Raw genomic sequence first — 12912 nt, 5'->3', positions numbered from 1 at the left:
TGTAGTCTGAATGTCAACAGGGCAGTACACATCTACATTACATACAGTCCATCCATAGTACGTGAGCTATAAATACAGAAAGGACTTCACGTGTCAGAAGGAATGTTGCTATATACTGAATGCACCCATTAAAAAGCTCTGCACGGCAACTCATATATATGAATGTTTATGGAGGGTACAGGAACTAACTGCATCTTAATTTGTCAATATCCTTCAGAAGGGTAAGATTCAGAAAGGTAGGGCAAATTAACTTACTTATTCTGAACATCCTGTTTTATTTCCTTAACCAATAAACAAGAACAAATGCAAAAAAAAAAGAAAAAGAAAACTGGATTTAGAATGCACTTAAGACTTTCAGGTTACCGCAGAGTAGCAAGTAACCACATTTAGATGAGTTAAACTATTTAAAGTAAAAATAGCCAAAACTTTCATTGAAATCCCAGTCAATGAAGTATAGTTTGTACAAGTGGCACATGGTGCCAATTTTATTTGCAGCTATTATCATAGTACTCCCAAGTCAAGTTGGCAAGTTACACCTTTGTCACAGCCATGAGTAAATCTTGAATCGGTGTGGAATCCAACTGTAATAGAATGATGACATTAACATGTCTACATGTAGCATACTTGTTCTTGACAGTCATGTACACGGTAAGCTCCAATTGACTATGGCTATGTTCTTAGCCAGATGCTGCATGAAAGGGATTCCTCAGTGAAAGATAGGTAATACTAAAGAGGTAGGATCCATTCACCATCATCGACAATTTAGAGGGCCAGGAGTGTGGCCTAGAGGTAGAGTACTTGCTGAGTATGCACAAAGCCCTGGGTTTAATTCTACATACAGACAAAGCCAGAAGTGGTGCTATGGCTAAATTGGCTGAGTACTAGCCTCAAGAAAGCTCAAGGTCAGTGCCCAGGCTGTGAGTTCAAGCCTCAGGACTGGCAAAAAAAAAAAAAAAAATTCCTTCCAGTGCAAAGAGCAAAGAGCTCCTGCTACAATTTGAGGAGGAAAATACACCATTTCGTAGTCCAAAACACTGTTCCCTCAGGTGTTTGGCCAAAGTATGCTGGCCGACCTCTCCATTTTCAATGCTTTATGAAGGAGGAAAAGGGATGGAGGGTAGCCAAGACCAATGTTCAAAGCTCTTAGAATCTTCATTTCCATCTTTCTCATTCGGTGCTGATTTCTCTCCAGTGTAAACTCTGATGTCTGCTAAGATGTGACTTGTTGGTAAAAGACTGCACATTTGCTACATTCTTAAGGTTTATCTCCTGTGTGAATTCTCTGATGCCTGTGGAGATGACATGTAGCTGAAAGACTTTCCACATGTTTTACATTCACATGGTTTCTCTCTTGTGTGTTCTTTGATGAATATTGAGGCTTGACTTGTAGTGGAAAGACTTCCCACATGTGTTACATTCATAAGGTTTCTCTCCTGTGTGTGTTCTTTGATGATCTTTGAGGGATGACTTGGTGCCGAAAGACTTTCCACATGTGTCACATTCATAAGGTTTCTCTCCTGTGTGTGTTTTCTGATGAGCATTAAGATATGACTTGTTGGTGAAAGCCTTTCCACATGTGTTACATCCATGAGGTTTCTCTCCTGTATGAATTCTCTGATGCCTGCAGCGACTTGACATATAGCTGAAAGACTTTCCACATGTGTTGCATTCATATGGTCTCTTCCCCGTGTGTGTTGTCTGATGCTCATTGAGGCTTGACTTAAAAACAAAAGACTTCCCGCATTTGTTACATTCATAAGGTTTCTCTCCTGTGTGAACTCTCTGATGATCATTGAGGAATGACTTGGTGACAAAAGACTTTCCACATGTGTTACATTCATATGGTTTCTCTCCTGTGTGTATTCGCTTATGAACACTGAGGTATGACTTGTAGTGGAAAGATTTTCCACAGGTGTTACATTTATAAGGTTTCTCTCCTGTATGAATTACCTGATGTCTACAGAGACAAGACATATAGCTGAAAGACTTCCCACAAGTGTTACATACATATGGTTTCTCTCCTGTGTGTGCTGTCTGATGATCACTGAGGTGTGACTTGAAAACAAAAGACTTTTTGCATTTATTACATTCATAAGGTTTTTCTCCTGTGTGAATTCTCTGATGCCTAAGGAGACTTGATGTCTTGCTGAAAGACTTTCCGCATTTGTTGCATTCACAAGGTATCTCTCTTGTGTGAATTCTCTGATGATCACTGAGCAATGACTTGCTGTCAAAAGACTTTCCACATATGTTACATTCATGTGGTTTCTCCCCTCTATGTTCTCTGATGCGCATTCGGCTGTGATTTCCATTTGAAAGACTTTTCACATATGTTACGTTTATAAGATTTCTCTCCTGCTTGTCTTCTCTGATACACACTGAGGTACAAGTTTTGCTTGAAAGACTTTCTACATGTGTTACATTCATGTCATTTGTCTCTTGTGGGAGGTCTCTGAGACCTGCTGAGGTCTGACTTCTGGTAATTACATTCCTTGTATTCAAAGCGCATCGCTTCCGTTTGAGTTTCCTGTTGTACAGTGAGGTCTGGTTTGTTTTTACACCTGAAAACCTATCTCTTTCCTCCACTGTGCTGTTTTTGGTGATCACAACTTGCAACAGATGTCTGTCTGTACTTTCCTGGCACATGTCAATCAAGCCATCTACTTGCTGGACATCTAAAATGTTTAATAAAAAGGCAGAATAAAATCATGATGGCATCCAAGCATGTTTTGGAGAATACTCATGTAAAGGTAAACACATCTCCTCTCATCCTATTTACTAAAGATTCAAAAACAATAGTACTAGGAATAGAACTATGAGAACTGTATGCATTTCTCCTATGAGTTACTTAACAAGTACTGATACAGTTATGCTCTTCTCTGGTTTATTAAGTTTTTTTTGTTTTGTTTTGTTTAAGATTTTATTAACATTTATTTTTACATCATATTTCAAATGTCTTGTTTAACCAACAAGTATTCAAGAAGGGAATCTCCATATACAATCACTGGCACATAGATTTTAGAACATAAATGGCATTTGCTGGGAAGTGGATGAAACTAGAGCGAATCATGTTGAGTGAGGTAAGTCAAGAGCATAGGGACAAAAGGCGCATGGTATCCTTAATATGTGGCTATTAGATCCAAATAGTACAAGAGCAATGACTCAATACTTGGGTACCCAAGGTTATGGACATGGTTCATTAAGTTTTATTCTCTGTTTTAATGTCAGAGGAAATATTTAGTCAAAACATTCAATAAGGGCTGGAATGTGGCTTAGTGGTAAAGTGCTTGCCTAGCATGCATGAAGCCCTGGGTTCAATTCTTCAGTACCACATAAACAGAAAAGGCCAGAAGTGGCACTGTGGCTCAACTGGTAGAGTACTAGCCTTGAGCTCAGGAACAGCGCCCACGCCCTGAGTTTAAACCCCAAGACTGGCAAAACAAAAAACAAAAAAAACACTCAATAACTGACTACTAATATTTATAGTACATATAATCTGCCATTTAATCTAGCAGAAAATTGATGGTTTTATGATTCCTTATCCTGTGGTTTAATCAAAGGCAAGATTATGTGTGTCTAACCTTCTGCAATAATCCTGTCAGACAGGAAAATTGCCTTTGTACTTAATTTTACTGCCTTCTAATATCTTGTCCTTTCATGTTTAGACTATTCCCTATTGATCTGTTCCTGTATTCCCTTAAGCTAGTTCTGGTAAAATATGACCACATAGGAGCAGAAAAAGGGAATACATTTTCTGTGAAGTCATGTCTGTCAGTTCAATTCATTCCTTTTCTCTTGGTTATCAAAAAATTATGGCATATCTTCATCCACTGCCCCAGTACCTACTAGAAAGAACCTGAAATACAGGAGCTGGGACATGAATGAGAACATGTCAATGAGTTCTGTTCTTTTTAACATCCATGTCTAGAAAACACTGACTCACCTGTGATATTCTTGTCTGTGGGTCTTCCCAGCCACGGCTCTGCACCTTGCTCCAGCTTAACAATCACTTCAGGTTTAGGAAAACAGTGCCCTGTTAATGGGAAATATTATAGAACTATGGCTAGATGTAAAGATCTCAGAGAACCTGAGAGAAGGCTTCTCCTAAAACCACATTCTCAATTCTCATCAATTGTATAGATGACCTACTTCCTAAATATGTGCCTTTGATGTTAAAGTTAGAAAAGTGTCATATTGGGCCGAGAGTTTGGCCTAATGATAGAGTGCTTACCTAGCAGGCAAGAAGCCCTGGGTTCGATTTCTTGGTACCACATAAACAGAAAAAGCCAGAAGTGATGCTATGGTTCAAAGTGGTAGAGCTCTAGCCTTGAGCAAAAAAAGGAAGCTCAGAGACAGTGCACAGGCCCTGAGTTTAAGCCCCAGGACAGGTACCCCAAAAATTAGGGCTGGGAGTGTGGCCTAGGGTAGAGTACTTGCCTAGCATGCATGAAGCCCTGGATTCCATTCCTCAGTACCACATACACAGAAAAAGCCAGAGATGTTCTGTGGTTTAAGTGGCAGACTGCTAAGCCTTGAGCAAAAGTGCTCAAGGTCAGTGCTCAGGCCCAGAGTTTAAGCCCCTAGACTGGCAAAAAAAAAAAGGGGGGGGGTGGGGGGACTGGGAATTGGGCCTAGTGGTAAAGTGCTTGCCTAGCATGCACGAAGACCCAGGTTCAATTCCACAGTAATACATACATAGAAAAAAGCTGGAAGTGGTGCTGTGGCTTTAGCATTAGCATGACAAGAGCTGTCCTCTGGTGTGGAAACTGTGGAAATGGTTGAGAACAGATCAACACTGCCATGGTGGCTCTGATGTTCACAACTAACCTATCCAGAGTATACTGAATCACCTGGGAAGCCCTGTTCTGAGGGTTCTTCCTTCATCTATGCCTCTGGTGTTTGCTCCAGCTTCATAATTAACTCAGATTTGGAGACCTGTTGTTGGGTAATAGTATAGAACTTTCACCAAACTACTGACTCAGCACCTTGAAGAAGGACAAGAGGATGGCCTCAGGAATTCTGAAACTTGAAATTTTTGTTATGGGGATGTGCTGGTCTTCAAAGACTAAAATATTACATCTAAATACATTAAATCTGATCCATATTCACCTGTCTATTAAGAACAAAGCCCTTGTTCCTGAGAATTCATGTCACCTTTGCTCACCCAAGGACACCATGTTGCTATAGGTCTCCAGCATCACATCCCTGTACAGGGTCCTCTGAGCATCATCCAGGTCCTTCCACTCCTCCCAGCTGAAGTCCACAGACACATCCTCAAATGATACCAAGTCCTGTAATGGCGTATTTCAAAGTCATTAGCTCTGAGTCAAGAGAGAACCACATCTGAAAATTTCATTTCTCTACATGTGTGTTTGGTTCAAGCTTGCTTTGTGATCTATGCCATGTGGTAAAGAAGAGTCCAAGTACAAATATCTGCCTCTATACTAACTCATGAATTACTACAGCAAAGCTTCACTTATCAATCAGGAAATGCTTTTACTGTGAGCTAGAGTAACAAGATAAAACTTCTCTTCTAAGGAGCTAATGGCAGTAACAGTATCAACTCTTAACTATGTGCCTAGAATCCAGGATATCCAGAACTCATTTAAGAAATTACAAGGAGGAATATACTACATTAGTAGATCTACAAAAAACAGTGTCCAGTAACACCTGCAAAAAACAAAACAAAACAAAAACCCTGTCCAGGCATGGTGGCTGTAATCCTAGCTACTAAGGAGGCTGAGATCTGAGGTTCAAGGTTCAAAGCCAGCCTGAGCACAAAAGGACCTTATCTCCAATTAACCTCTAGAAAATGGGAAGTGGTCTTGGTTCAAGGGTAGGGCAGTAGTCTTGAACTGAGGAGCTCAGGGACAGTGCCCAGGCCTAGTTCAAGCCCCATGACTGATTACTAATGATTTGGGACATGGAAGACTTTACTTAGTTTTATGTGTTCACTATTGGTAGTATATCCCTGATGATGTTTGAAGACCCCCTTATCTTTTATTCCTGAATATTACAGAACTGGTAGCATTAACTATTAAGACATTACCCACTTTCTACAATACAGAATGTCAATGAGAGCGAATGCAATATGCCTTGACCAGATTTACATTTTTCTGGTTTCTCTTGGAAGGATGGAAGGGGTGTGTAGTCAGAAGTGAGAGGCAGAATGTACGAAAGCAGTGAGTCATGACTACTCCCAACAAGACAAACAACAACAACAACAAAAAGAACAAAATTGGGATATTGATCCAAAAAATGTGGAAGAAAATAAAGGACACAACAGAATTTGGTACTAGTATGTTGTACAGAGGTCACAAAGAGATTTATTCCCATGCTGAGTCTCACTATAAAGAATGTCCATTCATCTTTCTACTGTCACGATGTTTAACAATATTAGAAATAAATGCTGACACAAACACACAAAAAGATACACACATATACACACACAGAGACATATTTTTATGTAATTTTTAAAATGATAGTTTAAAACAAAAATTACAGGCCCAGGAACTTGGCCTAGTGGTTAAAGTGCTTGCCTAGCATGCACAAAGACCCGGGTTCGATTCCCTGGTACCACATATATAGAAAAAGCTGGAAGTGGTGCTGAGGCTCAAGTGGTAGAGCTCTAGCCTTGAGAAAGTCCAAGGACAGTGCTCAGGCCCTGAGCTCAAGCCCAGGACTGGCAAAAAATAAAATTAAATTAAAAAAAATAAAAAAATAAAACAAAAATTACAATAGAATATAGGTAACTTGTACAATAGAATATAGGTAACTCATACATTATAAATTATTAAAAGGGCTGGAAGTGTGGCCTAGCAGTAGAGTGCTTCCCAAGCATGCACGAAAACCTCAATACCACATACATAGAAAAAGTTGGAAGTGGTGCTGTGACTCAAGTGGTAGAGCTCTAACCTTGAGAAAAGCCCAAAGACAGTACTGAGGCCCTGAGTTCAAGCCCCAGTATTGGCAAAAAAAAAAAGACTTCATAATCTGCCAAAGCTACAAGCCATCTTTAGGTTCTTAGTGAGCATTTTCCTGAAGCTAACTCTTCTCTACTTTTCTGTTTTAATTCTTGGACCCCCATTAAGTTCATTAAAAGTTCATAAATGGGGGCCGGTAGAGTGTTTGCCTAGCATGCACAAAGACTAGGTTCGATTCCTCGGTACCACATACTTAGAAAAAGCCAGAAGTGGTGCTGAGGCTCAAGTGGTAGAGCTCTAGTCTTGAGAAAAATCCTAGGACAGTGCTCAGGCCCTGAGCTTAAGCCCAGGACTGGCAAAAAAAAAAAAAAAAAAAAAAGTTCATAAACGCCAAAGAAAGAAAGAAAGAAAGAAAGAAAGAAAGAAAGAAAGAAAGAAAGAAAGAAAGAAAGAAATAGAAACTCACCAGAGATCCATTCATTTTTCCTTGCTGTTGGCAATGTAGATTAGATTCTGGGAGCATACCTGGGAGAGAAGGCAAATGAAATGGAGTCAGGAAAGAGCCAATATGGCTTCATCCTAGATTTCCTGCTCAAGACAATACACATGGGTTAGAACAACAACAACAAAACTCTGTGGGAGAAGACCCTTTCATGTCTCAAATAGACATATTATATTCTCCATTAAAGATGTTTCCACAGCCCATTAATTGGTAGATATTATAAATGCAATTCACTTCTAGGTAAGGGGACATCTAATGCTCTCTCAGTAACAACTGAATAATGTAAACTACAAAAATACATGTGATGTCTTCACTAAAATGAGTTACTGCAGAAATGCACTTAGGAATGTCTGAACAATTTTTTCTGTTAATGTAAAGATATCAGATGGGACTCTTCCTGTTTTGGAGTACTTAAGCATCCTGGAAACCATGTTTGTTACAATTCAATATGTTTCACTCAGAATTATAGGGGGAAGATGTATATATGTTTCTTGTGGCTTCCTGTTCTAATAATGGTTCTCAGTCGGCACATCTTCTACTCAGAGTAGCCTGAAATATTGGTCTGGATTTTGTTGTTTAACTTGACTTGGCTAAAGAGACATCATCAGTGCATGTGATGTGAACAAAGATTTGAAAATTCTTTAGTGCCTGACTCCCTTAACACAATTACACTATGAAGATCCTTGGCTATTTCTGCTCGATATTCAGGGCTTAGTCAAGAGCTAGGATAAAGTACTAGTCAGAGTGACACAATCCTAAACCATCCATCCACAATAAGGAAACTACAAGAGTAAAGCCTCGTCTGTTAAACAAGTAATAAGAACAGAAATGCAATGCTTAGACCAGCCAAAGTGTATCTCCACAAAACTTTTTTTTTTTTTTTGCTAATCCTGGGACTTGAACTCAGGGCCTGGGCACTTGTCCCTGGACATATTTTGCTCAAGGCTAGCACTCTGCCACTTGAGCCACAGTGCCACTTCCAGCTTTTTCTGTGTGTGTGGTTCTGGAGAATTGAACCCAGGGCTTCGTGCATGCTAGGTGAGCATGCTACTACTATGCCATGCTCCTGGCCCCTCCATAAATCTTCAAATCAATGAAATGGCTGCATGTTTTGCCAATATGTGCTAGGTGACTTACTACATAGGAAATGCTGATAGGCGCACCTCTGAATTTTTTTTAAACAAAATGATGTAGGAGACAAACTTTTGTAATAAAATGTAGAGAACTTTTCAGCCACATGGAGTCTATTATGGGGAATTCACTAAGGTTGCTGCTGCTACTCAACACGAAGTGAATCATTAAAAAGAAATGTATGCATTATAGTTTTAACATTATCTACATCACAATAAAATATTTTTTATTTTAAAAAAACATCAAATAGATGGGTGACATTAGCTCATATCTGTAATCCTAGCTACTCAAGAGGCTGAGATCTGAGGATTGCACTTCAAAGTCAACCTGGGCAGAAAAATCCCTGTGAGACTCACCTCCAAATAACCACCTCAAAGCAGAAAGTAGTACTGTGGCTCAAGTGGTAGAGAGCTAGCCTTAAGCACAAAGAAGTTCAGAGACAGCACCCAGGGCCTGAGTTCAAGATACACAACTGACCAAAGATAAAATAAATAAACAAATAAATTTGTTGTGGGCTGAATATCTCAATTTATGGGACTGGAATAAATTTCATGGGAGAGTTGTTTCCAATTTTGGACAGCCCTACAGCAAAAACTTTAAAGTTTCATATTACAGAATTTCCATTTAAAGATGTAATCTCCACTTAAAAGAGGGAGTGAGCCAGCACGGTGACTCATGCCTGTAATCCAAGCTACTCAGGAGGCTGAAATCTGAGGATCAAGGTTCAAAGCCAGCCCAGGCACAAAAGGACCTGAGACTCTTATCTCCAATTAACCTCTAGAAAATAGGAAGTGGGGCTTGGCTCAAGGGTAGGGTGGTAGCCTTGAGCTGAAGAGCTCAGGGATAATGCCCAGGCCCAGGAGTAGGGAGGTAGCCATGAGCTGAAGAGCTCAGGGACAGCACCCAGGCTGAGACTAAGCCCCATGACCCACCAAAGAAAAAAAAAAAAAAGAGGGAGTGAAACTTGTGAGAGACAGAAAAGCTGAGCTGTGAGATTTAAAAAGAATGGAGTCTGAAAAACCATTCTTCTAACAAACTCTCAGAAGGTAGAACAGTTTCCAGAAGGGGGGTCGATCAGTTTTGTCTTAAGGGGAATTCAGATTTTTATCCAGGGTGCGGGCTAATTCAGCCCTAAATGGCTTGGGAATGAGGGGTAGACTAAGGCTTCTGTTGTAAGTTGTTTACTGTTACCTCTGGTTCCCAAGATGAGGAAGTCATTTATCTCTTGTATATGAAATATTGTCACAGGTTTATGCATACCATCTGCTAGTACTTCCAAGTACAAAATGCAATAAAAACCTTGGTGAAAGGAACCTTGTGATCTGAAGTTGGCAGAAGGCTTCCAGTCCCCCATGTACTCCAAATCTTATTCCACAGACTGGCCTCCATTGCTGCCTTGTTCCTGGCTATGGACAGTTGGGAACAGAGGTATTTTCAGCCCTCCTTATTTTAAATAATGTAAAATTAGTTTATTATTGTACTGAAGAATTTTTAATATTTTAAGAACATATTAAAGTGGGAAATACTCTGTTGGTTATATATGTGTATATATATATATATTTTTTTTTTCTTTGACAGTCCTGGGGCTTCAATCTAGAGGCTGGGCACTGTCCTTGGGCTTTCTCAAGGCTAGTGCTCTACCACTTGAGCCACAGCACCAATTCTGACTTTTTCTGTGTATTTGGTACTGAGGAATTGAACCCAGGGCTTTGTGCATGCTAGACAAGCACTCTACCACTAGGTCACGCTCTTGGCCTCCCATGTTAGTAATATTTTTAAGGCACAAAAGGCACAGAAAGTGCTAAGTATAAGAAATAAAATCAGGGCTGGGAATTTGGCCTAGTGGTAGACTGTTTGCCTAGCATGCATGAAGACCCTAGCTCGATTCCTCCATAGTGAATACATAGATTAAAAAAAAAGCCAGAAATGGTGCTGTGGCTCAAGTGATACAGCTCTAGCCTTGAGAAAACCCAAGGATGGTGCTCAGGCCCTGAGTTCAAGCCCAGTACTGGAAGAAGGAGGAAGAGGAGGTGGAAGAGGAAGAGGAGAAGAAAGGAGGAGGAGGAGGAGGAGGAGGAGGAGGAGGAGGAGGAGGAGGAGGAGGAGGAGGAGGAGGAGAAAAAGAAATCAGTGAGGGGATGGGAAGTGGGAAAAAACAAGGGAGGGGATAACAATGTTCAATAAGAAATGTACTCCCTACCTTATGTATGTAACTAACCCCTCCCTACATCACCTTGAAAATAAAACTAAATTTAAAAGAAAGAAAATCAGCATATTTTAAGTAAAGTATTTTGAAGCAATGTTTGTTCTACGATGACTTCAATCCCCAAATTGTACTACTTTTGGCAGATTATAATGAAATGAATAGGTAACACCAGCTAACACTTCAGGCTAATTAATATCTATAAGCCATACAACCTTGAGCAAGATATATTACCTTGTGTTTTTCTCATTTTAAAGCATAAAGAACCTAGAAAGCATTTCCTGAATTGTCACAAAAATCATCAGGTAAAAAGCAAGTACCAGGCTGGGAATGTGGCTTAGTGGTAGAGTATTTGCCTAGCATGAATGAAGCCCTGGGTGTGATTCGTCAGTACCACATAAACAGAAAAATCCAGAAATGGCAGAAGTGGTGCTGTGCTGTAAGCGGTAGAGTGCTAGCCTTGAGCAAAAGAAGCTCTGGGGTATTGTCCAGGCCCTGAGCTCAAGTACCAGAGCTGGGGGGGTGGGGGTGGGAAGCAAGTATCAGCACATGTCAACAATGGGATTAGGGTTCTTTTTTTTTTTTTTTAAGCTGTGAAAGATATATTGGAACTTTAATTTATATATATATATATATATATTTATTTATTGTTGCCACTTGTAGGGCTTGAACTCAGGGCCTGAGCACTGTCATTGGACTTTTTCTCAAAGCTAGAGTTCTACCACTTGCGGCTTTTTTCCATGTATGTGGTACTGAGGAATCAAATCTGGGCCTTCATGCATGTTAGGCAAGCACTCTACCACTAGGCCAAACTACCGACCAAGGAATTAGGCTTCTTGCAGAGACAGATCCTTACAGGAGGAATTACGGACACTACAAACTACAGCTTCCTATCTTCTCTGATCATTCAGCTCTGGTTCTTTCCTCAGTCCAGGTCGCCTGTCTCCTCTCAAAGTTGGAGAATGGTTGGGAGTTTTGGAGAAAATGGTACCTCGAGAATCTTGTGGTCTGGAAAGCAGAAGCAATAACTGCTAGGGCCAGGAAGGCCAACTAGATCTTCCCCTTCTGTGCTTCTCTGCCTCTGCCCTTTAGGGACAAGGAGAGCTCACAAGGACAGTGTTCTTTCAGGATGGACATCCTCTTCAGAATCTGCCCTCCTTCAAATTTGCTAGGCTTACTTCATTCCAAAGGATACAAGTCCACCAGCCACTTCTCCAATATCCTGTATATAGCTCCCCTGCGTAGACTTCAGGCCGTGTACAAACACGTGTGAACTGGAGCCAGGAGTGCTAAGCAGGCTGCATGGGGCTCTAGAAACGTGCCTAGGAGAAACAACACAGACCCCACAAATACCACTGCCATCTCCCATGACTCGGCCGGCACACACGTCACCATCGCACTAGAGTTGTGTCTACACTCGTAGTTCGGCTGGGCAGGAGCAATGATGGTGTCACCTGCGTCCACAGCAGAATCAGCCATGGAGTACACACGCAGGTCTCCTCAGCTCTCCTAGGCTGCACAGCCCTCTGCCCTGCCTGCCACTCTTCTGCAGCCAGCTAGCTTCTTGCAGCTGGAAGGACACTGATTCTGGCAGGAACAACTGGGACAAGGGAATCTTAAGCCCCAAGCAGACACCCCAGTCCAGAGGAACCTAAGCCGTGGTGCAGCCTCCAGGCTCCCTGCCCAGCTCGAGTTTCCCGCCTGCGCCTCGGTTTTCCATTCTGGTTGCGATCCACTCACTTTTCAGGTCCCAAGATCGGTGAAAGGACTGCAGAGCCTCTGGCCACCGGGCTCCAGCACTCAGAATGCTGAACTTTACTTCGGAAACTTGCCAGGAGCAAGGCACAGCGCCAGGAACCGGAATCCCTGAGCGGAAAATGCCCCAAATGGGCGCGGAAGCGCATGCACAGAAGGAGTCTGTAAGAGCCCAGCCAGTGGCTCTGTGACCGAGGTGAGACTACATTTCCCACTATGCATTGCGCACGCGGGAGGAAGTGGGCGTGTAGGTTTCTTAGGTGGTGGTCCTTGGCCTGCTGCAGTTGGTGGGAACTTAAAACTCTCCCAATGCAGGTAGGTAAGTCCAAGTACTTCCTGGAAGTCCTGGTTTTCCTGTGAAATATTGTGGAACTTTGGCCTAGAGTGCTTACCTAGCA

The 12912-nt window shown here is 41.4% G+C and overlaps 1 protein-coding gene across 1 annotated transcript; it reads right to left on the bottom strand.

The window, feature by feature from the left end:
- Positions 1-338: 338 nt before the first annotated feature.
- Positions 339-12536, bottom strand: LOC150063175 (uncharacterized). Its single transcript, XM_090332324.1, has 5 exons — positions 12500-12536; positions 7390-7448; positions 5165-5291; positions 3944-4033; positions 339-2675 (listed from the first exon to the last, which is right to left on the bottom strand). Exons 2-5 carry the CDS (start codon positions 7444-7446, stop codon positions 1336-1338), a joined length of 1614 nt encoding a protein of 537 aa, XP_090188450.1. The 5' UTR covers positions 7447-7448; positions 12500-12536; the 3' UTR covers positions 339-1335.
- Between the last annotated feature and the right edge of the window lie 376 nt (positions 12537-12912).

Source organism: Megascapheus bottae, chromosome 5, assembly GCF_031878675.1.
Source record: "Megascapheus bottae isolate mThoBot1 chromosome 5, mThoBot2.hap1, whole genome shotgun sequence".
In the NCBI taxonomy this organism is placed as follows: Eukaryota; Metazoa; Chordata; class Mammalia; order Rodentia; family Geomyidae; genus Megascapheus; species Megascapheus bottae.
Note: the sequence above shows the minus strand (reverse complement) of the source record. Positions and strands in the feature narration are given on the sequence as shown.

What these genes read in the sequence shown, in the direction of transcription:
- LOC150063175 (XM_090332324.1), bottom strand. Translation starts at nt 7,446, where the DNA reads ATGCTCCCAGAATCTAATCTACATTGCCAACAGCAAGGAAAAATGAAT. An exon ending in TAGCAACATGGTGTCCTTGG is followed by an intron (nt 4,034 to 5,164) that starts GTGAGCAAAGGT and finishes TCCCATTAACAG; the next exon opens with GGCACTGTTTTCCTAAACCT. An exon ending in CACAGACAAGAATATCACAG is followed by an intron (nt 2,676 to 3,943) that starts GTGAGTCAGTGT and finishes TAAACATTTTAG; the next exon opens with ATGTCCAGCAAGTAGATGGC.